Below are 27,155 nucleotides of genomic sequence, written 5' to 3'. Positions count from 1 at the left end.
TTCTATTAAAAAATTTAAATAGTCAAGACTTTGCTATTTAAAAAAAAATAGGACTTTATTAAAAAATTTCCCAAAGTATTAGGATTTTTCTAGAGATATCGCTTTATTTTAATGGCATAATTCTTTAAATTTTCATCTTTTTGAAAGTTGTACTTTCAAAAAATTTCACAGCATAGCATTTAACTTCCAATTTTTTTTTAATTAAAACTGATTTTCTTTCTAAGAAAAATTTTCCTTTTTTCTAAAACCCTTTTCTGTTGAAAACTTTTTACCACTTCCTTAGTTTGAGTTCAGACACACCCAAAAGTGTGTTCGAATCCCTCAGACCAAGACTCTGATACCAACTTGAAACATCCCAAAAATACAAGCCAAAAATTTTGTTTTTTTTTAAATCATTTAACAAACATAATATTATCATCATAAAACAATTCATCAAACATGTATCTCAAATCTCGTAAAATCTGTCAACATATAATTGTTTCATAATAAATATCAGAGTAAGCTCCCAGGCTGATAGGAATTGTGGTGTGTGCCATGCCATCAACTCGAGCCCTTCCCTTTGCTAGTTGAAGTACCTGAAACCAAAACTGAAACTGTAAGCACGAAGCTTAGTGAGCTCCCCCAAAGTACCACATACCATACACATATAACATGCAACTACGAGATACATGCCCCACCCATACTCATGGAGATACGGGCCCTGCCCATGCCCTACTAACTAGGAGATACGAGCCCCGCCCAACATTTTGCTAACTCTGAGATACGGGCCCTGCCCACACTCAGCTACTTGAGATACGGGCCCCACCCACACTCGGCTGCTATAAGATACGGGCCCCACCCATACTTAGCTACTAGGCAGAAATAAAAGTATCACACAGACAACAAGTATAACTAGATCTATCCTTCAAACTTATATCATAATCAAACTCCGCTATCGAAAAATACAGGCCCCGCCCACACTCATCTACTAATCATAACACGCTACGGGCCAACCTTGGTGCCTTAGACCCGTTCCTACTGAAGGGAAACTCACCTCGTGTGACTGGCTGCTGAAACTCTGAGTGAGAAATCCCTGTCTGCTGCTCCGGGGACTCTCCGGCTATAATTTCCATAAAGACACATAGTCAAGAATTAGTAACTGATGTTAGGGTAAAATGACTATTTTACCCCTGGATAAAAGTCAATATCCTGATTAGAGTCAACTTCCAGTTGACTCGACTCGCCGAGCTGGCCCGCCAACTTGCCGAGTTCCTGTCCCTTCATATTTCCATCATCCTGACTCAACTCGTCGAGTCTAGCAAGAACTCGACGAGTTCTCCTCAAATCTTATCATCGGGACAATCTTCAACTCACTTGCCGAGTTCCTTACCTAACTCATCAAGTTTATCTTTGTCATATGAACATGTCTAGTCTGTGACTCGTCGAGTTGTATGAACAACTCGTCGAGTCCATCTTCATGGTTCAGAGATGGCCTTGGACTCGTCGAGTGCGTTCATACACTCGCCGAGTCCCATACCTTCCAGAACCATCATTGTGTCCATTTAGCTGAGTCCTTTCTCTGGACTCATCTAAATCCATTCTAGACTAGATTGGATTCCCTCAAATCATAGAAGGTTGGGAACCCAAACCCCCGACTCGCCAAGTCCTAAAAACGACCCGCCAAGTCGGATAATGTCCATGTCCAAAACTCGGTTTCTGATGTACAACTCTCATCCAATAGGTAGATATGGGCTCCTTAAGTCAATATAACACGTAAAGTCATGAACTTTACGTACATGCATGGGGTTTTTATGCTCAAAAGACTAAAAATGGGGTTTATTTCATACATGGTGTAACACCCGGAATCAGAAAGACCAAGAAAGGAAAAAAAAGCCCTAAGTCGAAAGAGTCAACTCGTCGAGTCAAAGGAAGAACTCGACGAGTCAGAGCGGGCTCCATGTGGAAGACTAAGTGACCGACTCGACGAGTCGGCGAGTGGACACGGCGAGTCTGGTCTGGGTTAGGAAACGCTAATTCTTGTACTTGACACCCTATTTAAGCATCTCATTCTCTTCTTTGGGGTTCATTTGTGGTCCCTATAGTCCAGAAATCAAAACCCTAGCCACCCAACCTCATTCTTGATCTAGTTTCTTACCTTGTGAGTGAGTTGAAGCTTGGAGAAGGAAGAAGGACCTTGGTGGTGAAAGAAGGAGACATAGATCCAGAGTTAGTGTGGCATTTCAGACCATTTAGAGGTAAAAAGCTTATACCTTGTCTACTAATCATTTAGATACCTTTCTATCATAGATTTTTGTCACATTTGGACCATTTCCAAGGGCAATCCGAACTTTGAGCCTTGAGGAAGAAATGGACTTTAGATCTGATCATTTCTGAGCTTGAGGAGCTCTGAGGGGGTAGCTTTACCCAACCATAGCCTCATTCCATAACCTAGACCTTCATATTAGCTTGGATTTGGTGTTCTAACTTCATAACACCTTACATGCACGTAAAGTTAGCAACTTTACGTGTAATGTTAACATTTAGAGTCCAGATCTATGGGTTGGATGTGTTAGAATGGGTTGTAATCTACAGAATTGAGATGTCACAATGCGGACTGGGTGAGTCAGTTCATGGACTCGGCGAGTCGGTTCGTAAACCCAAAACCTTCTGATTATGATTGGGATCAGCGAGTGGGGTTAGTGAGGACTCAGTCAGTCTGGACCCTTAATGATCATCAAGATCATAGCACTCGATGAGTTCAATGAGGAACTCGGCGAGTCCAAGATAATCTTCTTAGTTATGAAGATGAACTCGACGAGTTGTTCATACAACTCGGTGAGTCAAAGCCTAGACATTCATGCTATGATGATGAACTCGACGAGTTCAAGGATGAACTCAGTGAGTCGGTTGAAAATGGTCCCGAAGTATTAGTTGAAGGAGAACCCATCGAGTTATTTCCAGACTCATCGAGTGGAGTCGGGGTTCTTTTGAGATAGAAGAGCATGGACTCGGCGAGTTGGTAGAACAACTCGGCGAGTCGGGTCAACTGGAAGGTTGACTTTGACCAGAGTTGACTTAGTTGACCTCGGGAGGACAGTTTAGTCTAAGTGTTATTATTGGTATTGGTAGCTCAGGGAGCTAGAGGAACAACATTTCGGAGAGTTTTCGGTTAGCATCCAGAGGGTTATTGGTCGAGTTCAACAATTCAGGTGAGTTTTTCCTTCCAGAAGGAACGGGTCTACGGCCACAATGTCGGCCCGTTTAGATAGCAGTAGTTTCGGACTTTGTTCTAATGCAGTAGTTCAGTATGCTTGATGTCTTTGTGATTCATGAATGTTTATGTGTTAGTTAGTCCGAGCCTTGGTCCGATCCAATATGTAGTATATGTGCTTATGTTATATGCCTGATCATGTTATGCTATGTTCTGTTAGCCCGGACTTCGGTCCGATGCAGTGGGCAAGGCCCAAGTTAGTCCGGATTTCGGTCTGATGCAGAGGGAAAGGCCCCAGTTAGTCCGGACTTCGGTCTGATATAGGGGGCAAGGCCCCAGTTAGTCCGGACTTCGGTCCGATACAGGGGGCGAGGACCCAGTTAGTCCGAATTTTGGTCCGATGTAAGGGGAAAGGACCTAGTTAGTCCGGACTTTGGTCCAATGAAGTGGGCAAGGCCCAGTATGTGATTTATATGTATTTGTATGGTATGTGGTAGTTTGGGGGAGCTCACTAAGCTTCATGCTTATAGTTTTCAGTTTTGGTTTCAGGTACTTCCGTTAGCAGAGGGAAGAGCTCGGGATGATCGCATGACATACACAATAGTTAGTCAGCCTGGGATATTTTACTCTGATGATAAGAATAAGTTTTGAATTAACACTTTGATTTTATGTTATAATTCATGTTGTGGATTGAAAAGCGTGGTTTAAGTAACGTTTTAAAAATGAAATTTTTAGTCATGATTTTTGGGTCGTTACAAGTTGGTATCAAAGCCTTGGTTTGAGGGATTCGGGCAAACTTTCGGGTGTGTCTGGACTCAAACTAAGGAAATGGTATGAGGTTTTCAAAAGAAAAACACTTTCCAAAGAAATTTTTGAAAAATAAACTTCAAAGGAAAAGAGTTTTAGCAAAAGCGAAAAGAATTTTTGGAAAAAAAGAACTTTGAAAAGAGAAAAGGGTGTGGTGCATGCAATCAGCCGAGCTCAAGTAAGTACTCCCAAATTACCGATACAAGTTTATGTTATGATTATCAGTTTTCAGTTTTAGTAGAACGACATGCTAGAATAGGACTAAGGATCTAGGAAGATGCCTTATGTGCCTGCTATATGTGTTCCAGCTTTATGAGAATTGTGTGCTAGTATTGAGTAGACAGTAGTAGGATAGCATGTTTAGGTTATGCCGAATAGTATGAGCTTAACATTGTATGCTAGTACAGTTTATTGTTGTGAGGATAGAATTACTTGAGTAGTTTCCTGTGTCTAAATGTTGCTTGCTTTATGCTTTGTGGGACTCTGAGTGATGGGAGTTGGCCATTAGGTGAATACGTCACGTCACATGTGATCAAGGTTGAATAATCTCAAAGTACTGTATGTGGCCCTATTGCGGAGCTCTCGTCTGAGTCTAACCGTTGTAAGGACGAGTCTTTTACTCGGAGTCTGAGTCTCGTCACATGTGATGGTATTCAGGTGATGGCTAATTGACATTACAAGGAGGCCTTCAGCAGCTGAGGAATGGTTTGGGTGGAGTCAGAGATTTCCCTAGGGATAGCCTAGGATGAGAGTAGCAGAAGTCAGTAGCAGTAGAAGGGACTTGATGGAGTTAAGGTAACTCTTGAGGAAAGTACGGATAGATGTGGAAGGTAGTATTGGCCCGTAATACTAAAAGCAAAGGATATGTACTCGATTCAAGAGGGGCCAAGACGAAACCAGGGAATTTGTAGAGTATGTGTGAGATCCCTCAGTAGCGATGAGTATTCTTACCGTTAGTGTGATAAGTTTTCAGCAAGGTGACGTTGCACGAGATACCAGTTGGCAGTTCTAGTGTCGGGGAGGGATCTGGCTCAAGCACTAGAGCCGGACAGCTTGATGATCAGATGAGAGATGTCATTTCCACATAGATTATGCACAACATCATTAATCAGAATCATGTGATATTCAGTTCAGTTAGGGAGGCCATCGTGGAGCTTTTGGACAGTCGTCTTGAGGCCCTTAGGGCCGGGATAATTTCAGGGTAGTTTGGGGCTCGTCTAGAGCTCGATTCTTATGGATCCCAGGGATCCATCAGGGATAGGGATCCCATTTTTAGCTCTTTCCATCAGGGTTCGAGAGTGAGAGGGGCACCCTGTCCCTAGGAGATTTCTCTGCATGATTGTGTTGTTCTGGAGGTTTCACGAGTCGTTCGCAAGGAGCTACCCGACATCGTCGAGAGGGTCACTGATAGGTTGACCGAGAAGCTCCAGGGTCAGACAGTGGTTGTTCAGACGATTGATGGGGACGACGGGGTAACGCGGGAGCGAGAGATTGACCGGGAGTCAGAAAGAAAGAGGAAATTGGATGAGGTTCAGTGGCCCACAGGTTTGGGTAAAAGAACCAAAGGGCCGAGTTCGAGATTGAGAGACTTTCAGGGCTGCAGTCGATGCGGTAAGTGTGGCGGGACGCAATGGGGGTGCGCGTAGGAGTAGTAGAGGTGGCGATCCTGGCTGTTTCAAGTGCGTCCAGACTACTCATTTTAGCAGAGATTGTACTGCTACCATCGCCTAAGGACTTGACCCAATATGTTTCCATTGCAGTCGGAGGGGCCACCGGAAGGCCCACTTTCCGAGTTTGTGTTCAGAGGGGTCACAAGAAGGCCCAATATGTTTCCTATGACTTCGAGAACCGCCAGCAGACGTCGGGGCCAGGCAAGGGCGCCTACGGCTCGGAGCAGAGCATTTAAGTTGATTTCAATAAGGATTCGAACAGCGCTGGAAGTTGGAGGTACGTAACTTTTACCTTCCTATCAATCATTATTTATGATGTTATTGTTATGTTACTGCACCGATTTATTAGGTACATATATTGGAATATTATATTACCTACTTGTGAGTGAGTCAAATGCCATCTGCATATCTTGGATTTTGGGTGATAGCTGGAGGTCATCCCCTGTAGAACAAGTTACTTCGGACGCATTAACTATATCAAGTATGCGTAAGACACGGTAGTATCTCACTACCTTCGGGAAGGTGTCGTTCGGGTATAGATCAGTTATATTCCAGCACGAGGAGCACCTGAGGGAGGTGCTAGAGACTTTGAGGAGGGAGAGACTTTTTGCAAGGTACTCCAAATGTGAGTTTTGGTTGTGCGAGGTGCAATTTCTTGGGTACCTTTGTCAATCAGAAGGGTATTCTAGTCATTCTGGCTAAGATAGAGGTCATGATGCAGTGGGAGTTTCCAAGGTCTCCAATTGAGATTTGGAGCTTCCTGGGTCTAGCAGGTTATTACTGGAGATGTATTCGGGTTCTCGAAAATGGTGTGATCTTTTGGACTTGTTAGTATTGACACACTAGCAATGGTACGTGTGGTTTTCAGCAGCTTGCGCATAGAATGGTAAGAAGAATTGAGAATCCTTCCAGTATTGTGTGCTGTAAGACGTTAGTTGAATCAAAGTGGGTGAGAACCATCCAAGGATTTAGAAGTAGTAGTAATTTTGAAACTGGGATAAGTTTTGCATCCTTATCAGAAAGAAAGACATCCCATGCAGCTGTATGGTTTGAGGATAGTGTGAGATGGATGTTGGGAAAAACTTTCCAGTAAGGAGATCGTGTTCCCGTAATGTTTACCAGCAAGCCTTAGGGAATCAGGTTGGGGATTCCAGTCAGGACATGGGTTCAGTCTTGAATGATAATTCGTGTGTATACTCGTTGTTGGATGTGTTCGGATTAGTAACCAATGAATGGGATAGTGTTAGAGTGTTGTAAGTATGCGGGTATAGCCGTAGCATTCACTAGTAGCCAAATAGTGTTAGAGTGTTGTAAGTCTGCAGATGTAGTTGTAGCATTCACTAGCAGCTAGATACTGTTAGAGTGTTGTAATTCTGCAGATGTAGCCATAACATTCACTAGCAGCCAGATGGTGTCAGAGTGTTGTAAGTCTATGAGTGTAGTCATAGCATTCACTAGCAGCTAGATAATGTCAGAGTGTTGTAAGTCTGCGGGTGTAGCCGTCGCATTCACTAACAGTTAAGTAGTGCTAGAGTGTTGTGAGACTGCGGGTGTAGCCATAGAATACACTTGGCTGGTAGACGGCATGAGCACGTTGTTAGGACGCAGAAGGAACATTAGCATCCCCCCCCCCCCCCCAGTTCGGGCGTAGCGGTAAGTTTCGGAATTATCTGGATGGATTAGACCTAGGTGAGTCAGTGATAAGACTGTAGGAATGCCACAACAGTTTGATATCGAGGAAGTAATGGATTGCTTCAGGTTACTTGTTATATAAGGCTACAATTGGTCATGTAGCAATCACATTTAGTCGTAGTTTGGTAACATAAGGATTCAATGCATGGACCCGATCGTTTGGATCAGGAGGTTGTTAGAGTCTCAGTGACATGATAACTAGTGCCAACTAGTTCCAGAGAAGGACTTTGTTCGGAAGTCGTGTGAGGCGACTAAAATAGGGAGTCCTTTGGCTCCACAGTCGGGTTGTAACCCGATATTTCAGATGACTGACGAATGAATTAAGACCGGGAAGGTCACGAGAGATGTTGGAAAGCAGCGATGTAGCATCATCTTGTTTTAGGTAGTCAGTGTTTTAGGCAATTAAGTATTCAGGCAATCAGTGTTTCAGGCAGTTCAGTATTCTGGCAGTCAGTGTTTTAGGCAGTCAGTGTTTCAGGCAGTTCAGTATTCAAGAAGTCAGTGTTTTAGGTAGTTCAGTATTCAGGCATTCAGTGTTTCAGGCAGTTCAGTGTTCAGGTAGTTCAATGTTTCAGGCAGTCAGTGTTTCAGTCAGTCAGTGTTCAAGTAGTTTAGTGTTCAGGCAGTTCAGTGTTTTAGATAGTTTAGTGTTCAGGCAATTCAGTGTTTCAAGCAGTCAGTGTTCTAGGCAGTTCAGTGTTTTCAGGCAAGTCAGTGTTTCAGATAGTTTTGGGTTTCCCACGGTAATGGTATTTGAGGATCTTATGTATGGTAAGCGTAATAGATTGCTGAGTTATGCTTAGTCACCCACCGCGGGGTTCATCTATAATGATGTAGCATGAGTGGTCTATCAGGGATTCAGACCATCTCGAGACAACAAATTTCAGATGGAGTAGATGTGATCTTGTTTCAAGGAATTCGTTCATCTATAGAATTTAGGGCCTGACGAAGGATGACCAGTTGAGTAAATTGATTTCTCAGGATCGTTGGGGGAATTAGAATGCACTTGAGGATTAGTTTTAGTCTGAATGACCGGGTGAAAGATCAATGGAAGTGGCCAACAGGAGTTAGATTCTTCCGGCAGGAGTGTTAAAAGCAGATTGCAGAACGGGTTGACATAGCGAATTTTGTGGATGAAGTCCAGTTTAAGTGAGAGAGAGTTGTAACACCCAAAATTAGAAATACCAAGAAAGGAAAAAAATCCCTAAGTCGAAAGAGTCAACTCGTCGAGTCCACAGAAGAACTCGACGAGTCGGAGCCGGCTCCGTGTGGAAGATTAAGTGACCGACTCGACGAGTCGGCGAGTTGACTCGGCGAGTCTGGTCTGGGTTGGGAAACCCTAATTCCTGGACTAGGCACCCTATTTAAGCATCTCACTCTCTTCCCTAGGGTTCATTTGCAGCCCTTATAGTCCAGAAATCGAAACCCTAGCCACCCAACCTCATTCTTGAGCTAGTTTCTTACCTTGTGAGTGAATTGAATCTTGGAGAAGGAAGAAGGAACTTGGTGGTGAAAGAAGGAGATATAGATCCAGAGTTGGTGTGGCATTTCATACCATTTGGAGGTAAAAAGCTTATGCCTTGTCTATTAATCATTTAGATCCCTTTCTAGCAAAGATTTTTGTCACATTTGGACCATTTCCAAGGGCAGTCCGAACTTTGAGCCTTGAGGATGAAAAGGACTTGAGATCTTAGCATTTCTGATCTTGAGGAGCTCTGAGGGGGTAGCTTTACCCAACCATAGCCTCATTCCATAACCTAAACCTTCATATTATCCTGGATTTGGTGTTGTAGCTTCATAACACCTTGCATGCACGTAAAGTTAGCAACTTTACGCACAATGTTAGCATTTGGAGTCCAGATCTATGGATTGGAGGTCTTAGATTGGGCTATAATCGACAAAATTGAGATGTCACAAGGAGGACTCAGCGAATCAGTTCATGGACTCGGCGAGTCGGGTCGTAAACCTAAACCCTTCTGATTATGAGTCAGATCAATGAGTGGGGCTAGTGAGGACTCAGTCAGTCTAAACCCATAATGATCATCAAGATCATAGCACTCGACGAGTTCAATGAGGAACTCGGCGAGTCCAAGACAATCTTCTTAGTTATGAAGATGAACTCGACAAGTTTTTCATATAACTCGATGAGTAAAAGCCTAGACAATCATGTTATGATGATGAACTCGAAGAGTTCAAGGATGAACTTGGCGAGTCGGTTAAAGATGGTCCCAAAGTGTTAGTTGAAGGAGAACCCATCGAGTTATTTCCAGACTCGACTAGTGGAGTCGAGGTTGTTTTGAGATAGAAGAGCATGGACTCGGCGAGTTGGTAGAACAACTCGGTGAGTCGGGTCAACTGGAAGGTTGACTTTGACCAGGACTTTGACCAGAGTTGACTTAGTTGACCTCGGGAGGACAGTTTAGTCTAAGTATTATTATTGGTATTGGTAGCTCAGGGAACTTGAGGAGCAACATTTCAGAGAGTTGTCGATTAGCAGCCAGAGGGCTATCAGCCGAGTTCAGCAGTACATGTGAGTTTTCCTTCTAGTAGGAATGGTTCTATGGCCACAATGTCGGCCCGTTTAGATAACAATAGTTCTGGACTTTGTTGTGATACAGTAGTTCAGTATGCTTGATGTCTTTGTGATTCAGGCATGTTTATGTGTTAGTTAGTCCGGGCCTCAGTCCGATTCAGTATGCAATATATGTGCTTATGTTATATGCCATGATCATGTTATGCTTTGTTCAGTTAGCCTGGACTTCGGTCTGATGCACGGGGCAAGGCCCCAGTTAGTCCAGACTTCGGTCCGATGTAGTGGGCAAGGCCCAAGTTAGTCTGGATTTCGGTCCGATGCAGGGAGCAAGGCCCCAGTTAGTTCGGACTTCAGTCCGATGCATGGGGCAAGGCCCCAATAAGTTTGGGTTTCGGTCCGATGTAGGGGGCAAGGCCCTAGTTAGTCTGGAATTCGGTCCGATGCATTAGGCAAGGCCCAGTATGTGCTTTATATGTATATGTATGGTATGTGGTAGTTTGGGGGCGCTCACTAAGCTTCGTGCTTACAGTTTTTAGTTTTGGTTTTAGGTACATCCGGTAGTGGAGGGAAGAGTTCGGGATGATCGCATGATACACACCATAGTTATTCATCCTGGGATGTTTTACTCTAATGATAAGAATATGTTTTGAATTAACACTCTAATTTTATGTTATGATTCATGTTGTGGATTAATAAACGTGGTTTAAGTAACATTTTAAAAATAAAATTTTTAGTCATGGTTTTTGGGTCGTTACACATGGGGTTGTCATGGCTATTTATGCCATAAGGACCCTCCAAGGTTACAGATCTGAAGATATATTGACTTGGGATGTCCAAGTCCCAAGGATCAAGCTACTTGGACCCAAAACTCCATAAAAATGACCACAAGGAGATCTATGAAACTACAAGTCAGGTATGAAGCTTGATTACCAGAAAGTGAGGAGAAAATGTTGTTGATCTTGTATATATTCCTTCCCCCTTGGGTCTTCTATCTTCCACTTGTTGCTCTAGCTTCAAAACACACCATGAAACACTCAAAACAACCAAGAAAGCTCAAGCTCACTTATGGAGGATTAGGGTTTCGGGTGTTATGCTATGGGGCGATGGAGGCTAGGGTAGAAGCCTCATAAGATGTTTAAATAGGGTGCAAACCCTCCAGTTTAGGGTTTCACCCAGACAGCTCCTACTCGCCGAGTCTGTCTTCCGACTTGCCGAGTATGTCACTTAATCCCTGACCCGGAGTCGATCCTACTCGACGAGTTGAGCCCCCAACTCGCTGAGTCCAAGAGTAAAATATGATATTTGACTTGAAATTAAATGCGTACCTGAGACCGGGTGTTACATGAATCGATGCAAGAATAAATATTTTTCATACGAATCATATGTGATTAAATAATATAATTACATGTTATTATATGTATCCAATCATATACGATTTATGTAGATGAGATTCAATGTCACATTCTTGATTCAATAATTGTTCATTGTCCATTGTAATCATATGTGATTAAATACATATGATCATATGTGATTATATGTATCTAGTCACATATGATTTATACAGACAAAAAATAATGATGTCTATATAAATCATATGTGATTAGATACATATAATCACATATGATTATATACACAAGAACAACTATTGAATCGAGACCACAAAGATAAATAGTGTCCACATATATCATGTGTGATTAAATACATATAATCACATGTGATTATATGTATCTAATTACATAGAATTTATGTGAAAAATATTTTTTTCGCGTTCTTGATTCAGTTGTTGTTCTTGTGTTCTTAATTACATGAGATTACATGTATCTAATTAGATATGATTTATATGGACAATATTCATTTTCACATTCTTGTTCAATAGTTGTTCTTGTACATGTAATCACATATGATTTCTATACAAAAGATTTATTTTCACGTTTTTGATTAAATAGTTTTTCTTTTTCCTCATTAATCATATGTGATTAATACATAAAATCACATTTGATTAAATACATAAGAAAAAATATTGAATCATGAATATTATCGATAAAAATCATATGCGATTTGATACATAAAATCACATGTGATTAAGTACATGAGTACAACTATTGAATTAAAAAAGAAATAATGAATCTTGCCCACATAAATCATATGTGATTAAATACATATAGTCACATATGATTAAATATATTAGAACAATTATTGAATTGACGCAAGAATAAATATTTTCCATAAGAATCATATGTGATTAAATAAATATAATCACATGTGATTAAATACACAAGAACAACTATTGAATCAACACGTGAAAACAAATATTGTCCATGTAAATCATATATGATTAAATACATATAATCACATGTGATTTAATTCACGATGCCAATTATTAAATCAAAAACACAAAAATAAATACGGCCCACGTAAATAATATTTTATTAAATACATATAATCACGTGTAATTATATGTATTTAATCACATATGATTTATGTGGACAATATTCATTTTTGCATTCTTGATTCACTAGTTTTTCACGTGTACTTAATCACATGTGATTATACGTATTTAATAACATATAAATCATATATGATTTGATATATATATTTATATATATATATATATATATATATATATATATATATATATATATATATATATATAATCACATGTGACTGGATACTTATAATCACATGTGATTATATACACGAGATAAACTAATGAATTAAAAACACAATAACAAATCTTTATAGGTGGGGGTGGACGACAGATGATGGAGGTGGGGTAGTGATGATGGGTGTGTGGGTGGTTGCAATTGGTGGTGACAGTGATGGGTGGTGGTGTCAGGTGGTGTTAGGTGGGTCGTGATGATGGTGGTGGTGGTGATTATGGTGGGTGGTGGGTAGTGATGGGTGGTGGGTGGTGATGGGTAGTGGGTGGTGGGTGGTGGTTAGTGGTAGTGGGTAGTGATGGGTGGTGATGGCGGGTGGTGGTGGTGATGGTGGGTAGTGATGGGTGGTGGGTGGTGGTGGTGGTGGTAGGTAGTGATGGGTGGTGGTGGTGGTGGCGGTGGGTGGTGCTGGTGGTGGGTAGTGATGGGTGGTGGGTTGTGGTTGTTGGTGGCGGGTAGTTATGGGTGGTAGTGATGGGTAGTAAGTAGTGGTTGTTGTTGTTGGTGGTGGCGGTGGGTGGTGGTTGTGGTGGCAGGTGGTGGTGGGTGGTGGGTATTTTGGGTGGTGGTGATGGGTGGTAGGCAGTGGTTGTTGATAGTTGTGGCGGGCGGTGGAGGTAGGTGGTGGCGGCGGGTGGTGGTAGTTGGGTGGTGATGGTGGTGGTAGTGGTGGTGGTGGATGGTGGTTGTTGGTGGTGGTGGTGGGTGGTGGATGGGGGTAGTGATGGGTGGTAGGTGGTGGGTGGTGGTGGTGGTGGTGGTAGTTAGTGATGGGTGGTGGTGGCGGGTGGTGGTGGCGGGTGGTGATGGGTAGTGGTTAGTGGTGGTGGGTAGTGATGGGTGGTGGTCGCAGGTGGTGTAATGGGTGGTAGGTAGTGGTTGTGGGTGGTGGTGGCAGGCAGTGGAGATGGGTGGTGGTGGTTGGGTGGTGATGGTGGCGGCGGGTGGTGGTTGGTGGTGATGGTGGTGTTGGTTAGGTGGTGAGTGGTGTTAGTTAGTCGATTTTTTGATTGTTTGTAACTATTTTTTTATTTATATGAATATTATTTTAGAATTTTAATTAAAAAATTTGTGTAGTCCAAATTTGTTCTTAAATGTTCTCGATTGCACGCTCTCCTATATGTATATATATATATATACATGTGTGTGTGTGTGTGTGTGTATATATATATATATATATATATATATATATATATATATATATCGGAAAAGTGAATATACCCTTAAGGTATATAAGTTTAGGTACCCAAATTCGCCATACTATGTTGTTTTGTATTATATATATATATATATATATATATATATATATATATATATATATATATATATATATATATATATATATACACATTGTAATTGTCCAATGTTTTTATAATTCAACTTCTAACTTGATTTACGTCAAACATTTTTGTAATTCATAGAGTAAATTACACGAATGGTCCCTATGGTTTGAGGTAATTTGCACGTTTGGTCTCTAACTTATTTTTTTAACTTGGAAGGTCCCTATTGTTTGTTATTGTTACACGATTGGTCCTTATTTTTTGTTTTTGTTACGCGTTTAGTCCCTATCTTACGTAAAAAGATAGTTATTTAAATAGGGAAAAAATTGTAGGGTGGGTAAGGTAAGGTGAGGGGATAGGGTTGGGGGTGTTTTTATTTAAATAAATTAAAAAAATCAAGAGAAAAATAGACTTTTTATGTAAGACAGGGACCAAACGTGTAACAAAAACAAACAGTAGGGACCTTCCGAGTTAGAAAAATAAGTTAGGGACCAAATATGCAAATTACCCTAAACCATAGGGACGATTCGTGTAATTTACCCTAATTCATATTTATTTTTCTCTTACATAATTTCCATTTTTAACTATAATATATATAGCCTAGTATGTGTTCGGCAAACAGATGTGATGTAAGAGGAAGGTAATAGTGAAAATTTGAAAATATTGAATATAAATCAAGGTAATGATTGAAATTTAAGAATATTAGAATGATTACAGCAAACAAAACGACGTATTATTAAGGGTTTAGATACCTAGACTTATATACCCTTCAGGGTATATATATATATATATATATATATATATATATATATATATATATATATATATATATATATATATATATATATATATATATATATATATATATATATATATATATTACCGTATTTGGCTATTAGCAAGTCAAAAATCAAGGGGGCATGGCCTCCCCTGGCCCTCAAAGGCTCCGCTAATATATGTGAGAATCTGTTATGTGCTTGCTTATTTGAAAATGCCTTTGTTGGAGTACTCCTGCAATAGTCTGACACCGTTAGTTCACCTATATAAGTTGGGAGTTTCATATATTTTCTTAAAAGCTCTTTTGTCGAGAAAATTAAAAGCTCCATATATAACATGATATTAATTTAGCTAACGTCTATCATCACGTAATCAAAGTCACATCTAATCATAATGTCAATTCCAACAATATTCTTGTTAATTAGTTAAGAGATTATTAAAACTTAATAAATTCTTGAGTTATTTTAGTTATATAGGTAAGTCATCACCAAATGACCATAGTTTAATGTTAGTTAAAACTCATGTTGTACTACAAATCTTAGGTTGTAGATTTAGATTCTAAGAATAGATGCCATCTTGCGTGATTCTATATAAAAGACAAATTTTCAACGTATAAGAAATTTGTACATCTATTATACAATACATGGTATACAAAAGACTACGAAAGCAACGGGGGATTACTACACCCCCTACTATTGCTAGTAATTCACATACTAATTTTGATCTTTGTATATAAATAAATTAGTAAATTTGATCCTACGTTCGGACTCTGCAACATGGAAAATTCAAAGAAAGAATTAGTAAACGGTAAAATCTATACAGTACCTCCACGCTCAATCATTTTCAATTAATTGATCAATATATTTAACTCCCATTTGATGGTAATGTCAATGGTACATGCCAACTTGTTGTCATGAAGAAGCTTTCTTCTTTGGAGTTAGTAATCGGTTTTTCTATTTTAACATGTACTTCATGTTTCTCAATCATCCAATTCACAAATGGGTGCATCAGTAGTTCAACTACTTCTAATCATTTTCATCAAATTTTCGTTTGTAGCAGCTCAAACCAATGATTGTAAGTTCATTACCATCATATTACTTCCATCATTTTTAATTCAAGTACCTTTCTTTAATGACTCATACATCATAATTTCGAGATTATAGATATTGGACTTCACTCTATCTGTTTTGTTCGAAACTAGATTCTATTCATGAATGAAGATATGGTTTTTGGAATTCCTATTTTACTAACACTTCAAGATTTTTTCATAATTGTGTTAGCAAATTAATGGAAGATGATTTCGAGGGGAAATTCATTCGGATTTTCTTGATTACTAAGAGAAAATTGTTTTAATTTTCATGAATGAGCAGATGCATATCTTCAATCTCTCAAAAATGCTTGGAAGAACGCACCACCAAACTGGGATGATATACCCGATCCGTGTAGTGGTTGGGATGGAATCACATGCACAAACGGTTGTGTCACCTCCATGTGAGTTCTTAGACCATCTCCAACACATCTTCATTTTTTCTCTCATAAATGGAGTAAAAAAATGGAGTAAATAGTGTTTCATTTCCAACCTTACTCCATTTTTTATCCTATTTTTTACCCCAAAAAGTATATTTTTGGAATATTCCATTTTTATAACACTATATATATATATATATATATATATATATATATATATATATATATATATATATATATATATATATATATATATATATTGTCAAATACACCCCTCTACTAATTAAACTCTATATTTATGATTAATTAATATAAATTAGTATACAACATGATATTATAAATATTAAATATTGCATTTAAATTATAATTATTAGATAAAATAAAGTAGAAATATATAAAATAAAAATAAGAGGGATTAAAATTAACAACCAAACTTCACCTTCATTTTTGGAGATATGAATAGTATTCCCCCATATATGGGGGAATACTATTAATATCTCCAAAAATGGAGGTGAAAATAGGGTAGGGTTGGAGAAGAATGAGAAAAAAATGGAGTATGGGGGTGGGTTGGAGATGCCCTTAGTTCTTACTCCACTATTCATCTTCAAGAATATGTAAGACCTAGCTATATAGGTCCAGAGTTACATGATCAAGTTAAAAAGTAAGATGAAAGTTATTGATCTCATGTCATTTGGTAACACCCTAGCAACGTATATACTAACTAGCCCAATAAACCCTTTGTCAACATGGTGAGAGTACTTATAAGTAGCTAACAAGTTTAAGGGCTCATAATGCGATGAAGTTATAAAGTTATAAACCTTCAACTTGAACTTCTTCCAACTCTTTTATCCATGTGGGACAAGTTATTACAAACTAACAACCATTAGGTTTCATCTCTATTTTTTCTCATATCATTTTAAATTTCAGAATTTTGTTAAGCATGAGTTTGATTGGTAGCCTTACCGGAGAAATAGAGCAGTTCTCTGAGTTGCAGATTCTGTAAGTTTTTCCTTCAAATAGCTTCATGTTTTTCTGGTAATTCTGATTACTTTCAGTGTTTTGGTCTCATAATTCCTTTCGGTATGTAGAAATCTATCTTACAATAAGCGTTTGACCGGGCCTCTACCTCCATCAATTGGGAAATTGAAGAAATTAACCAACTTGTGAGTAGTTGTTACAATTTATATGTTTTTAACAATAGACCTCAAAATCTTTTGTGCTATGTGTTTTCTATATGCACAACTGGTATACTTATTAAATAAACTGTATCTGATCGAGCACAGTGACTATCTTTGTATTAATATATATATATATATATATATTATTGTTAGTGATATTACATAAATAGTATAATTTTACATGACACGTTTTTGAGTATGCTAGCATGACTTTTGTCTGAACTTGTTTATCAGAATCCTGATAGACTGCGGATTCAGCGGTCGACTTCCAGATACCCTCGGGAGTCTAGAAAATCTTGTCTCTATGTGAGCATCAATACGTTGAAATTAATAATTCGAATTCTATTAGATCATGAATTTCGGAATTGGATTTTGTAGGTCCCTCAATTCAAATTTTTTTAATGGAGTAATTCCACCTTCCATTGGTAATATCAAAAATCTTTACTGGTTGGATCTTGGCGATAATAGGCTATCTGGAAGTATACCGGTTTCTAGTGGCACGACTCCTGGTCTTGACATGCTGATTCATGCACGACACTTGTAAGTCTATTCACTACTTCAAAAATAGGCATTAGTAACGGAATAATCTGTCACTAATGCTTCAATTCTTTTGTCGCTAACAGTAGTCCATCACTATTTCTCAAATAAAAAGGCATTTTGGGATGAAAAGAATTTACTCTACTCACTTATGTATTTTCAGCCATTTTGGAGGGAACATGCTCAGTGGCAACCTTCCAGCTCAGCTCTTTAGCTCAAATATGAATCTAATTCATCTGTATGTTTCAATATGACGACAATCATTCTTGTGTAAAAACATATTATGATGATGAAAAAAACTTACATTTTGCCTTTTTTTATTTTCTGAGCAGTCTATTTGAAAATAACACGCTTAATGGCTCCATTCCTTCTACACTAGGGCTTGTTCAAACATTAGAAGTCGTGTGAGTACCCATGATGATCATATTAATTACTCGACTTTTTGTAAATCTCTATGTCTAACTTTTTAAAGGTGTATTTCATGTGATATTAGACGTCTTGATAGGAATCAGTTTTCTGGCAATGTTCCATCAAACATCAACAATCTTGCTGATGTAAATCTGATGTAAGTATCAGAAATTCATAGTCCATTTATTTAATCCAAAATTGAGTTAATGTCTGATAAATATGTTCATAGGTACTTGTCAAACAATCAATTGACTGGCCCTATGCCCGATTTAACCGGCTTGAAAGGCCTGAATTATTTGTAAGTAAAAAGAGATAAATCAATTTATTTTGTTTAAACTGATCATGATCTTGATTACAGAAAGTAATCATTAAAATTCTAACACGCAAATCTGATTCTAGGGATTTGAGCAACAACAGTTTTGACAAATGGAGCATTCCTTCTTGGTTTTCAGATATAAACTCCCTTACAAAACTGTAAATCCCTTCAACCATCTCCATTTCTCTTGTGGTAATTAATTGCAATGTGGGTATTAATTTATTTACATCTTTACATTGTTTGGCAGTAAGCTGTCCAATACAAATCTTGAAGGAGTGCTGCCCGCTGCCCTTTTCAGCCTCCCTGAATTACAGATTGTGTGAGTTAATGATTCAGTTGGTTTTTCATTTTCGGTTTTCATGGTCTTTTACTTACTGAAATCTCATGATTTGCAACGTATCGGGTTTTCATCAGTGATTTAAGTGACAACACACTAAATGGCACCTTGGATATCTTGTCTACCCATAGCAAACAACTACAACAAGTTGATTTGCAGAATAATCAAATCGTTGAATTCACTCAAAGAAGCCAATCTACTATCGAATTAATGTGAGTTTTGTAATTATAACAACTTTTAGCTAAAGTTTTTACCGAAATGAACGGGTATATGCTAATTGTCATGTTTTTTTAGCAAAGAATAGTTATATGTTTTTTGTTTTCAGAAAGAGGAAAGAAAATTTATAATTGATGAACTAAACACATATATATGGTTACAATTTATCGCAGACTTGTGGGTAATCCAATTTGTATGGAATCAGGCGTGACAAAAAAATTTTGCTCTCTTCCCGAAAATACTACTCCATCAGACTCTAGACAACCAAATAAGTGTGTGCCTATGAAGTGTAGTCATTCGCTTCAAATTATGAGTCCAAACTGCCGGTGTGCATTTCCATACACAGGCAACCTTTTCTTCCGGGCTTCTCGCTTGTCAGAGCATGGAATTTCAACTGATTACGACTCTTTACGAGATTCAATGATTAGTTCTTTTCAGATGTCTCAACTCCCCGTAGACTCTGTTGCATTCGGGAATCCTAGCAAAACGTTAGACGATTACCTTGTGATCAATCTTCATGTTTTCCCATCTGAAGGAGATGAAACGTTCGATAGGAATGGGATAAATGGAATCGGGTGGTCACTTAGTAACCAAACATTCAAGCCTCCCCCAGACTTCGGTACCTACGTCTTCAAAGGTGACGACTATGAATATTTCCTAGGTACGTAATACATCCGTATAATACCATACCAGAAGAGTAACCATTTTTAAAAAAACTAGTTTACATTTGGTCAATGATGAAAATTTATTTTGTTGTCATCTCATGGGAGCATGATCAGTGTCCGGAAAGAAGTCATCACACACTGGAATCGTTGTGGGGGCAGCCGTTGGTGGTTGTGTGCTTGTGGTGTTATTGGTAGTTGCAGGAATGTATGCTTTACGACAAAAAGGCAGAGCTGAAAGAGCAACACATGAGAGCAGCCCTTTTGGTATGATTTGTCATTATCCACTATAGCTACTTGTATAACCGGATAGATTGAAAAAATTATCTAGGGTTAATTATTTTGTTCTCGAGGAGGGTATTTATGTCTTTGCACACATAAAAGATCATCGAGTCCCTTAATAGCAATGTTTTAAAACCCGGGTTGACCCGACCAGTTTAACCAGTTGGACCGTGACCCGGGATAGAAGGAGGATCAATTGTGAACGGTTTTTTGTAAAAATACGGATCGGATCGAACCTGCCGAGTTTCCCTTAAACTGCGGTTTGACCGCTTATGTTGAACCGGTTAAAACCGGATTGATCCGTTTTAATAGGGATTGGATAGTTGTATACAAGTACCAAACGCCAAAATAACGAGACGTTTGCGGTTTCTTCAATGTTTTTCAATGTTTAAACTTTGTAGACATCAAATTATTGGTTTTATATGTTTATGCATTATGCAAGAAAGTAAAAAAAATAAAAAAAAAGACCATTGATATAGATTTAGAATGGTTGGTCCTTGATATAAATAAACTAGGAATATTACATGTGCATTCTAGAAGGGGCAGAAGGGCAAAAATGGAAAGTGGCTAGAAAGTCAGTTAGAGAGAGAGAGAGAGAGAGAGAGAGTAGAATATAGAGGGAAGAGTAATTTCATTTTGGGGATGTCGATTAGTATTGTTCAATGTTCTTGGCTCTTAGCATTTAGCTAGTGAGAGAGGGAGATTCCCTGGGATTGTTTGAGGTTCTTGCTTCATTCAATATAGTTTGTAATTCATTTCATTAGATTTAATGATATCATCTTCTTCTTCTCTGAGTCTTCCTGTTTCTCTTTATTTTCATTATCTATTGATTTCTATTTCTCATCGTTGGTCCGACCTGCCGTGACCTGCCGGAGTTGAGTAACAATGGTGCAACCAGTGGTGGAAACTAGATCTGTCTCACAGCGTCTGGTCATCATGATAACCAAATAGCAAGGATTCACGAAGACATACAGGAAATCAGGACATCTATGGCCTCAATCAGAACCGTCATGGCCTCAGAACGGGCAGAAGAGGTTGCGTTTCGTGAAGTACTGCTTGATTGGATGAAGCAACAGGATCCAAAGTTTTTCTCAGATATTAGCATTGTTTCCGATCCGACTGGGACATTACCAAAGTCGGTGGTTGATGATGCTTCTAGGGATTCGTCTGGCATAGTTAGCGGTTTCCAGTCTCATCCTACTTCCCGTGTCGTTCAGGTCGCATCGTTGGGTTTGCCTTCGGTGACATCTCCAATGATTTTGGATGAAATAGATCGTGAAAGCAACGAAATATCACCACCTGATGCAGATGAAGTATTATTGGGGGTTTATGAGTCAGAATCGGAATCCAAAACAAACCCTCGGACTCTACCGCCAAACCTAACGTCGTGCCTATTATCACCACTGCCACTAACGATCGTTGAAGAAGAAAAATATGGAAAGCCAATGGGCTTAATCTCGAATCAAGGCGGAATGAAAGAGAAGTTGACAATCCAATCCACCCTCAACCTTAACGGAAAGTATCTAAATACCTGGATTGTAGGAATGGAACAACCGGGAGATTATGAGAAGTATTTCACGGAGATTAAATTTGGAATTGAAAAAAAGGAAGCAGCAAAGCAAGTGATGATTCCAATTAGTAGACCGCCGCCATCACCACCACCACCACCCCTGCTGCCGGGAATTGACAAAAAGAACGGGGGAACGATGATGGAGTCCAAACGGAGCTCTTGGGAGAAAACGACTCCGTTTAACAACCGTTTAGAATGGGGTTATCCATGTTACCCTTCCAATGGGCTTAAAAATGACAATTGGGCTGCAATTGATTCATGGGGCTCACAATTGTTAAATCGAAAGATAGACTGGGTTTTAACGAGAAAACAAAATATAAACCCACTAGTCAATAAGGCTACTGATCAACGCTTTGTTAATTGGAATGAAAATAACCATGTTTATCCTAATCAGCTGCCATCACCTACCCCAACGCCGACAATGGCTTATGTGTTTCAATGGGATCGGAGAGTTAGATCATCGAGTCGCACGGAATGGAAGGAACGAAAGAAAAAGGACCTAAGTTTTCATGGTGGTTCTCAAGTCGGCTTGTCTCACAAATGTCATAAATGCAAAGAAGACTGCAATCACTATGCGTGGGATGCTAATCAGATACCAATTGATCAATTGTCAAAGAATGTTTTTGTGGGACCGTGTCAAATTTTGGAGTTATTTGGAGTTGTTGCTAATTCTCAATCAGGACTGAGTGATAATCAATTGGTGTTTGTGACCGAGTTATGTGTGGAGTTAATCATTCAATTAGGATGCACTTCAATTGAAGTGAAGTCATTAGTTTCTAAGTATGGTAACACTGACTTGATTTTGGTAATGGAATGGCTCACATCTTTTGGAAAAGTAATCCACAATTGGGATACAGAAGTTAGTTTATGTTCAAGCCAAATGCAGGAGCTACCATCTAGGTATATGGCAGAGTTATTACCAAAAATCTTATTTGGGAAGTGATCTGTCATTTGCTAGATCTACTCCATTGGCGTTCTAATTGGATTATGTGGACAAAACATGAGACCGATTCTACTTTCAATCAGTCCACCGAAAAGTTTACATATGAAATTGGGTATAATCGGAACACTTCAATGGTAGTTCAACATGTAGAGAATAGGGTTTGGGTACAAGCAAGGAGGGAAGAATGGCACAGCCATGATAACGGATTGAGGCCACTTACGGTAGATCAATGGATCATTCCGTGGACAGGAAGTACAATTGCAAATAACAAAAGAGAAGAAGTGTCGACTATTCATATGGTTAAGCATTACCTGGACCAACTGCATCTATTGTTAATTAGGTGGAAAGGAGGTACAGTAGGAGACAACACACTGCAGATGGATGGGCTATTAGTTGTCAAAGTCTTGAGGACAAGACTTTCTTTGAAGGAAGGAGTAATGATATAGATTTAGAATGGTTGGGCCTTGATATAAATAAACTAGGAATATTACATGTGCATTCTAGAAGGGGCAGAAGGGCAAAAATGGAAAGTGGCTAGAAAGTCAGTTAGAGAGAGAGAGAGAGAGAGAGAGAGAGAGAAAGAGAGAGAGAGAGAGAGAGAGAGAGAGAGAGAGAGAGAGTAGAATAAAGAGGGAAGAGTAATTTCATTTTGGGGCTGTCGATTAGTATTGTTCAATGTTCTTGGCTCTTAGCATTTAGCTAGTGAGAGAGGGAGATTCCCTGGGATTGTTTGAGGTTCTTGCTTCATTCAATATAGTTTGTAATTCATTTCATTAGATTTAATGATATCATATTCTTCTTCTCTGATTCTTCCTGTTTCTTTTTAGTTTCATTATCTATTAATTTCTATTTCTCATCAACCATAAACCGGGTTGACCCGTGAACCGGTCATCACATCGGGTCAACTGAAAACCCGAGTTTTAAAACATTGCTTAATAGTCCCACCATGTTCTAGCTTTTTAGGGTTGGACAAAAAATTACAATTATTGTGATGACATGAGTTTCAGTTGGAGTATAGAATATGGCGTCTAACGGTTTTTGTGTGAAACTTGTAGCATTATGGGATCCAACCACTAGTGGTGGTGTCCCTCAAGTGAAAGGAGCAAAAGCTTTCTCTTTTGAGGAACTTGGCAAATGCACAAACAATTTCTCGGAAACCAACAACATAGGAATTGGTGGATATGGAATGGTAAGCATGTGCGACATGCGTGTGTGTATATATGTGTGTGTGCATGCATATATATACATATCTAAAGAGCAAAGAAGATTAAAAATGGGATTATTGTGTGTAGGTATATAGAGGAAGTCTACCAAATGGGCAGCTGATTGCCATTAAACGGGCTAAACAGGATTCAACACAGGGGGCACTAGAGTTCAAAACTGAGATTGAGCTTCTTTCGAGAGTTCATCACAAGAATCTTGTGAGTCTTGTAGGTTTTTGTTTCGATCAAGGTGAACAGATGTTGGTCTATGAGTATATCGTCAATGGCACAGTCAAGGATAGTCTTTCAGGTACTTTCTTCTCCATTCTAACAAGCATCGCTTTTCTGGTTTGCGTTAATTAGGCTGTTATTGTATTTGTATATAGTCTATGGACTACTACAGCTCTTATGTTAGGTATATACTGTTTTTCCGTCTTTATTAACGTAATGTAAATACACTATATATTAATAATATATCAAAATCGCTCTGTTACTTATTACTTCACATTTTTTAAGTCACCTGTGAGTTGATAGACTTCAATTCTTAATTATTGCTTCACGTTGCTTAGGCTTTGTTAAACCTGAACTTGTTTTTTATATGCCTTGTCAATTTGAAACAACTCTAATACCATGTTAGGATTGAATTGAAGTCGAGTTTGATATATATATATATATTATCATTAGTATCTTTACATACCCGAGAATGAGAAAGATCAAAAAACAATATTAATTGGTATAAGCACTCACACAACCGAAAAAAAATCCCTTCAAAATAAAAACCAAATGCCATGCATGAATGGATTTTTATTTTCATATAGGGATTTAATTATTTTATCTGTTAACGACGAGAAATATTTATCATTTTTTTATGTTCTAAATAATGGTATTACTCATAGCTAGCAATGGATATTAATCCTACCGTTCTCTTGAGAATTATCTTTCTTATTTTGAACATGCTTGTAATGTTAACAATCTAAATTGCAAAAGTGATTATCAATGGACATTAACCATGCAGGAAGATCTGGAATGAGGTTAGATTGGACGAGAAGACTTCGAATAGCACTAGGAGCAGCAAAAGGGTTACAATACATGCATGATCTTGCCGATCCTCCAATTATACATAGAGATGTTAAAACAAACAATATCTTATTAGATGAACGCCTTGTCGCAAAAGTTGCTGATTTTGGCCTTTCCAAATCACTGGGCGATGCTAATAGAACTCATGTTACCACTCAAGTCAAAGGCACAATGGTCAGTAATTTTGATATTTCTAACTTTTACTTATGGACCCTATGTGTGCACTCGACCCTATGCCATTAAGTAGTGGACTAGGTCTACCTATTTTACATCTCACATATTCTCTTGGGGAGTGTTGCTTGATCTTTACAAAAGAGATCTAGTAATCCATGCAATTACTTCGTAGTCTAAACGTCTATTTTTTTGTTTGATGCAGGGTTACATGGATCCTGAGTATTACATGACACAACAGTTGACAGAAAAGAGCGATGTTTATAGCTTTGGAATCGTGTTGTTGGAACTGATAACTGCAAGGAATCCAATCGAGAGAGGGAAGCACATCGTGAGAGAAGTGAGACAAGCCATGGACAAAAGCAAAGAGTTATACAATCTTAACGAGGTCCTTGACCCGACTATTGGTTTGAGTAGTCAACTCAAAGGTATGGAAAGATTTGTTGATTTGGCATTGAGTTGTGTGGGGGAAATAGGAAGTGAAAGACCAACAATGAGTGATATTGTGAAAGAAATCGAGGGGATTATGGAACTCATGGGTCTTAACCCGCATGCTGAGTCAGCAGCAAATTCAGCAGGCTATAATGATAGAAGTCGTGGAAGTGAGCATCCCTATACTAATGATAATCTTTTTGCTTATAGTGGTCACCATTTCTCAATCAAGTTTGACCCCAAGTAGAAATGATAACCGGTTTCAGCTATTTGATGATAAAACAATTTCTTTTGTCTAAATTAACATTGTTTTGTATAACTACACGGATTTTCGAATGAAGCGTGTGAGGATTTATCCATTTATTTAAATTTGGAGTAAATTACACGAATGGTCCCTATGGTTTAGTGTAATTTACGTGTTTGGTCCCTAACTTATTTTTTTAACTTGGAAGATCCCTACTGTTTGTTTTTGTTACGCTCTTGGTCCCTGTCTTACCTAAAAAGATTATTTTGCTTTTGATTTTTTTAATTTATTTAAATAAACACCCCCCAACCCCACCCCATTCACCATATCTTACCTCCCCGACCAATTTTTTCTATTTAAATAATAGTATTTTTAGGTAAGACAGGGATCAAACGCGTTATAAAAATGAACAGTAAGGACCAAACGCGTAACAAAAGCAAATAGTAGGAACCTTCCGAAATAAAAAAATAAGTTAGGGACCAAACGTGTAAATTACCCCAAATCATAGGGACCATTTGTGTAATTTACACTTAAATTTGTTTATATTGTTATGTATATCTCGACCTTATGGAATTTTAAGCTATTGATTTTTTTTTTCTTATTGTCGAACGCATTTGTTACACTTACACCTGATATGATTAGAAGTGGCCATGCGGGTTGACTCGTTCAGATTGTTTTTTTTAATTTATAAACAACTAGTTTTATAAAAATTGTTATTCAATTAATAAGTTTGACAGTTGGGTCGTACACATAGAGAGCGGGTTGGAGCCTGCTATAGCAATCAAGTTTTTTATAGTTTATTTTTTCTAACACTATCAAGATCTCTAAAAGCAAATTTTATTACAACCTGAGATTTTTAAGTTTCTATTTTATTTTATTCAAAAATTAATTTTTATTATTTTTTTAACAGCCAAGACTTATTTATTATTAATTTTTAATTATTAATAATGATGGTTCTTTATTTTGAAATTATGCCTCAAATACCAGCAAAATAGTATTTTTAGGTAAGACAGGGACCAAACGCGTAACAAAAACAAACAGTAGAAACCTTCCGAGTTAAAAAAGTAAATTAGGAATCAAACGTGCAAATTACCCCAAACCATAGGACCGTGTAATTTACTCTTACCTTTTATGGCCGGTCAATCTTCAACTGATTGGAGGGAATGAAAAGGCTGAGTAGGAGCTGACGTATATCAGCATTGCTGCCTTTACATGAAAATTTGAAATTTTGAATTTAACTGAGAGCACGAAGATTGGAACCCAGGCCTCCCAAGCTGGCATACTTCAACAACCAATCTAAAAGGATTCTTACGTTTTATTTCCTAACTTAATATACATAACGTCTAGTCTTGGAACAATTATTATTATTATTATTATTATTATTATTATTATTATTATTAATTTTGTTGTTGTTTTGTTATTATTATTATTATTACAATTTTTCGAGCGTATTTATATATTGAAAACCGTATTTTTTATTTTTGAAAACAAATAAATCACATAA

At 38.3% G+C, this 27,155-nt stretch overlaps 1 protein-coding gene across 1 annotated transcript; it reads left to right on the top strand.

Annotated features, from left to right (window-relative positions):
- Window positions 1-15,561: 15,561 nt before the first annotated feature.
- LOC145017554 (leucine-rich repeat receptor protein kinase HPCA1-like) lies at window positions 15,562-25,729 on the top strand. The gene is made up of 19 exons (XM_078975566.1): window positions 15,562-15,683; window positions 15,980-16,100; window positions 17,004-17,075; window positions 17,165-17,239; window positions 17,489-17,560; window positions 17,633-17,794; window positions 17,955-18,029; window positions 18,124-18,195; window positions 18,285-18,356; window positions 18,429-18,497; window positions 18,599-18,673; window positions 18,763-18,834; window positions 18,930-19,064; window positions 19,242-19,729; window positions 19,848-19,997; window positions 23,581-23,714; window positions 23,818-24,037; window positions 24,743-24,978; window positions 25,181-25,729. Exons 1-19 carry the CDS (start codon window positions 15,608-15,610, stop codon window positions 25,652-25,654), a joined length of 2,850 nt encoding a protein of 949 aa, XP_078831692.1. The 5' UTR covers window positions 15,562-15,607; the 3' UTR covers window positions 25,655-25,729.
- The last annotated feature ends 1,426 nt before the right edge of the window (window positions 25,730-27,155 follow it).

Source organism: Lactuca saligna, chromosome 9 (assembly GCF_052625555.1).
Source record: "Lactuca saligna cultivar CGN05327 chromosome 9, ASM5262555v1, whole genome shotgun sequence".
Lineage (NCBI taxonomy): Eukaryota > Viridiplantae > Streptophyta > Magnoliopsida > Asterales > Asteraceae > Lactuca > Lactuca saligna.
Note: the sequence above shows the minus strand (reverse complement) of the source record. Positions and strands in the feature narration are given on the sequence as shown.

What these genes read in the sequence shown, in the direction of transcription:
- LOC145017554 (XM_078975566.1), top strand. Translation starts at nt 15,608, where the DNA reads ATGGGTGCATCAGTAGTTCAACTACTTCTAATCATTTTCATCAAATTT. An exon ending in CTGATTCATGCACGACACTT is followed by an intron (nt 17,795 to 17,954) that starts GTAAGTCTATTC and finishes ATGTATTTTCAG; the next exon opens with CCATTTTGGAGGGAACATGC. An exon ending in CGACTATGAATATTTCCTAG is followed by an intron (nt 19,730 to 19,847) that starts GTACGTAATACA and finishes GAGCATGATCAG; the next exon opens with TGTCCGGAAAGAAGTCATCA.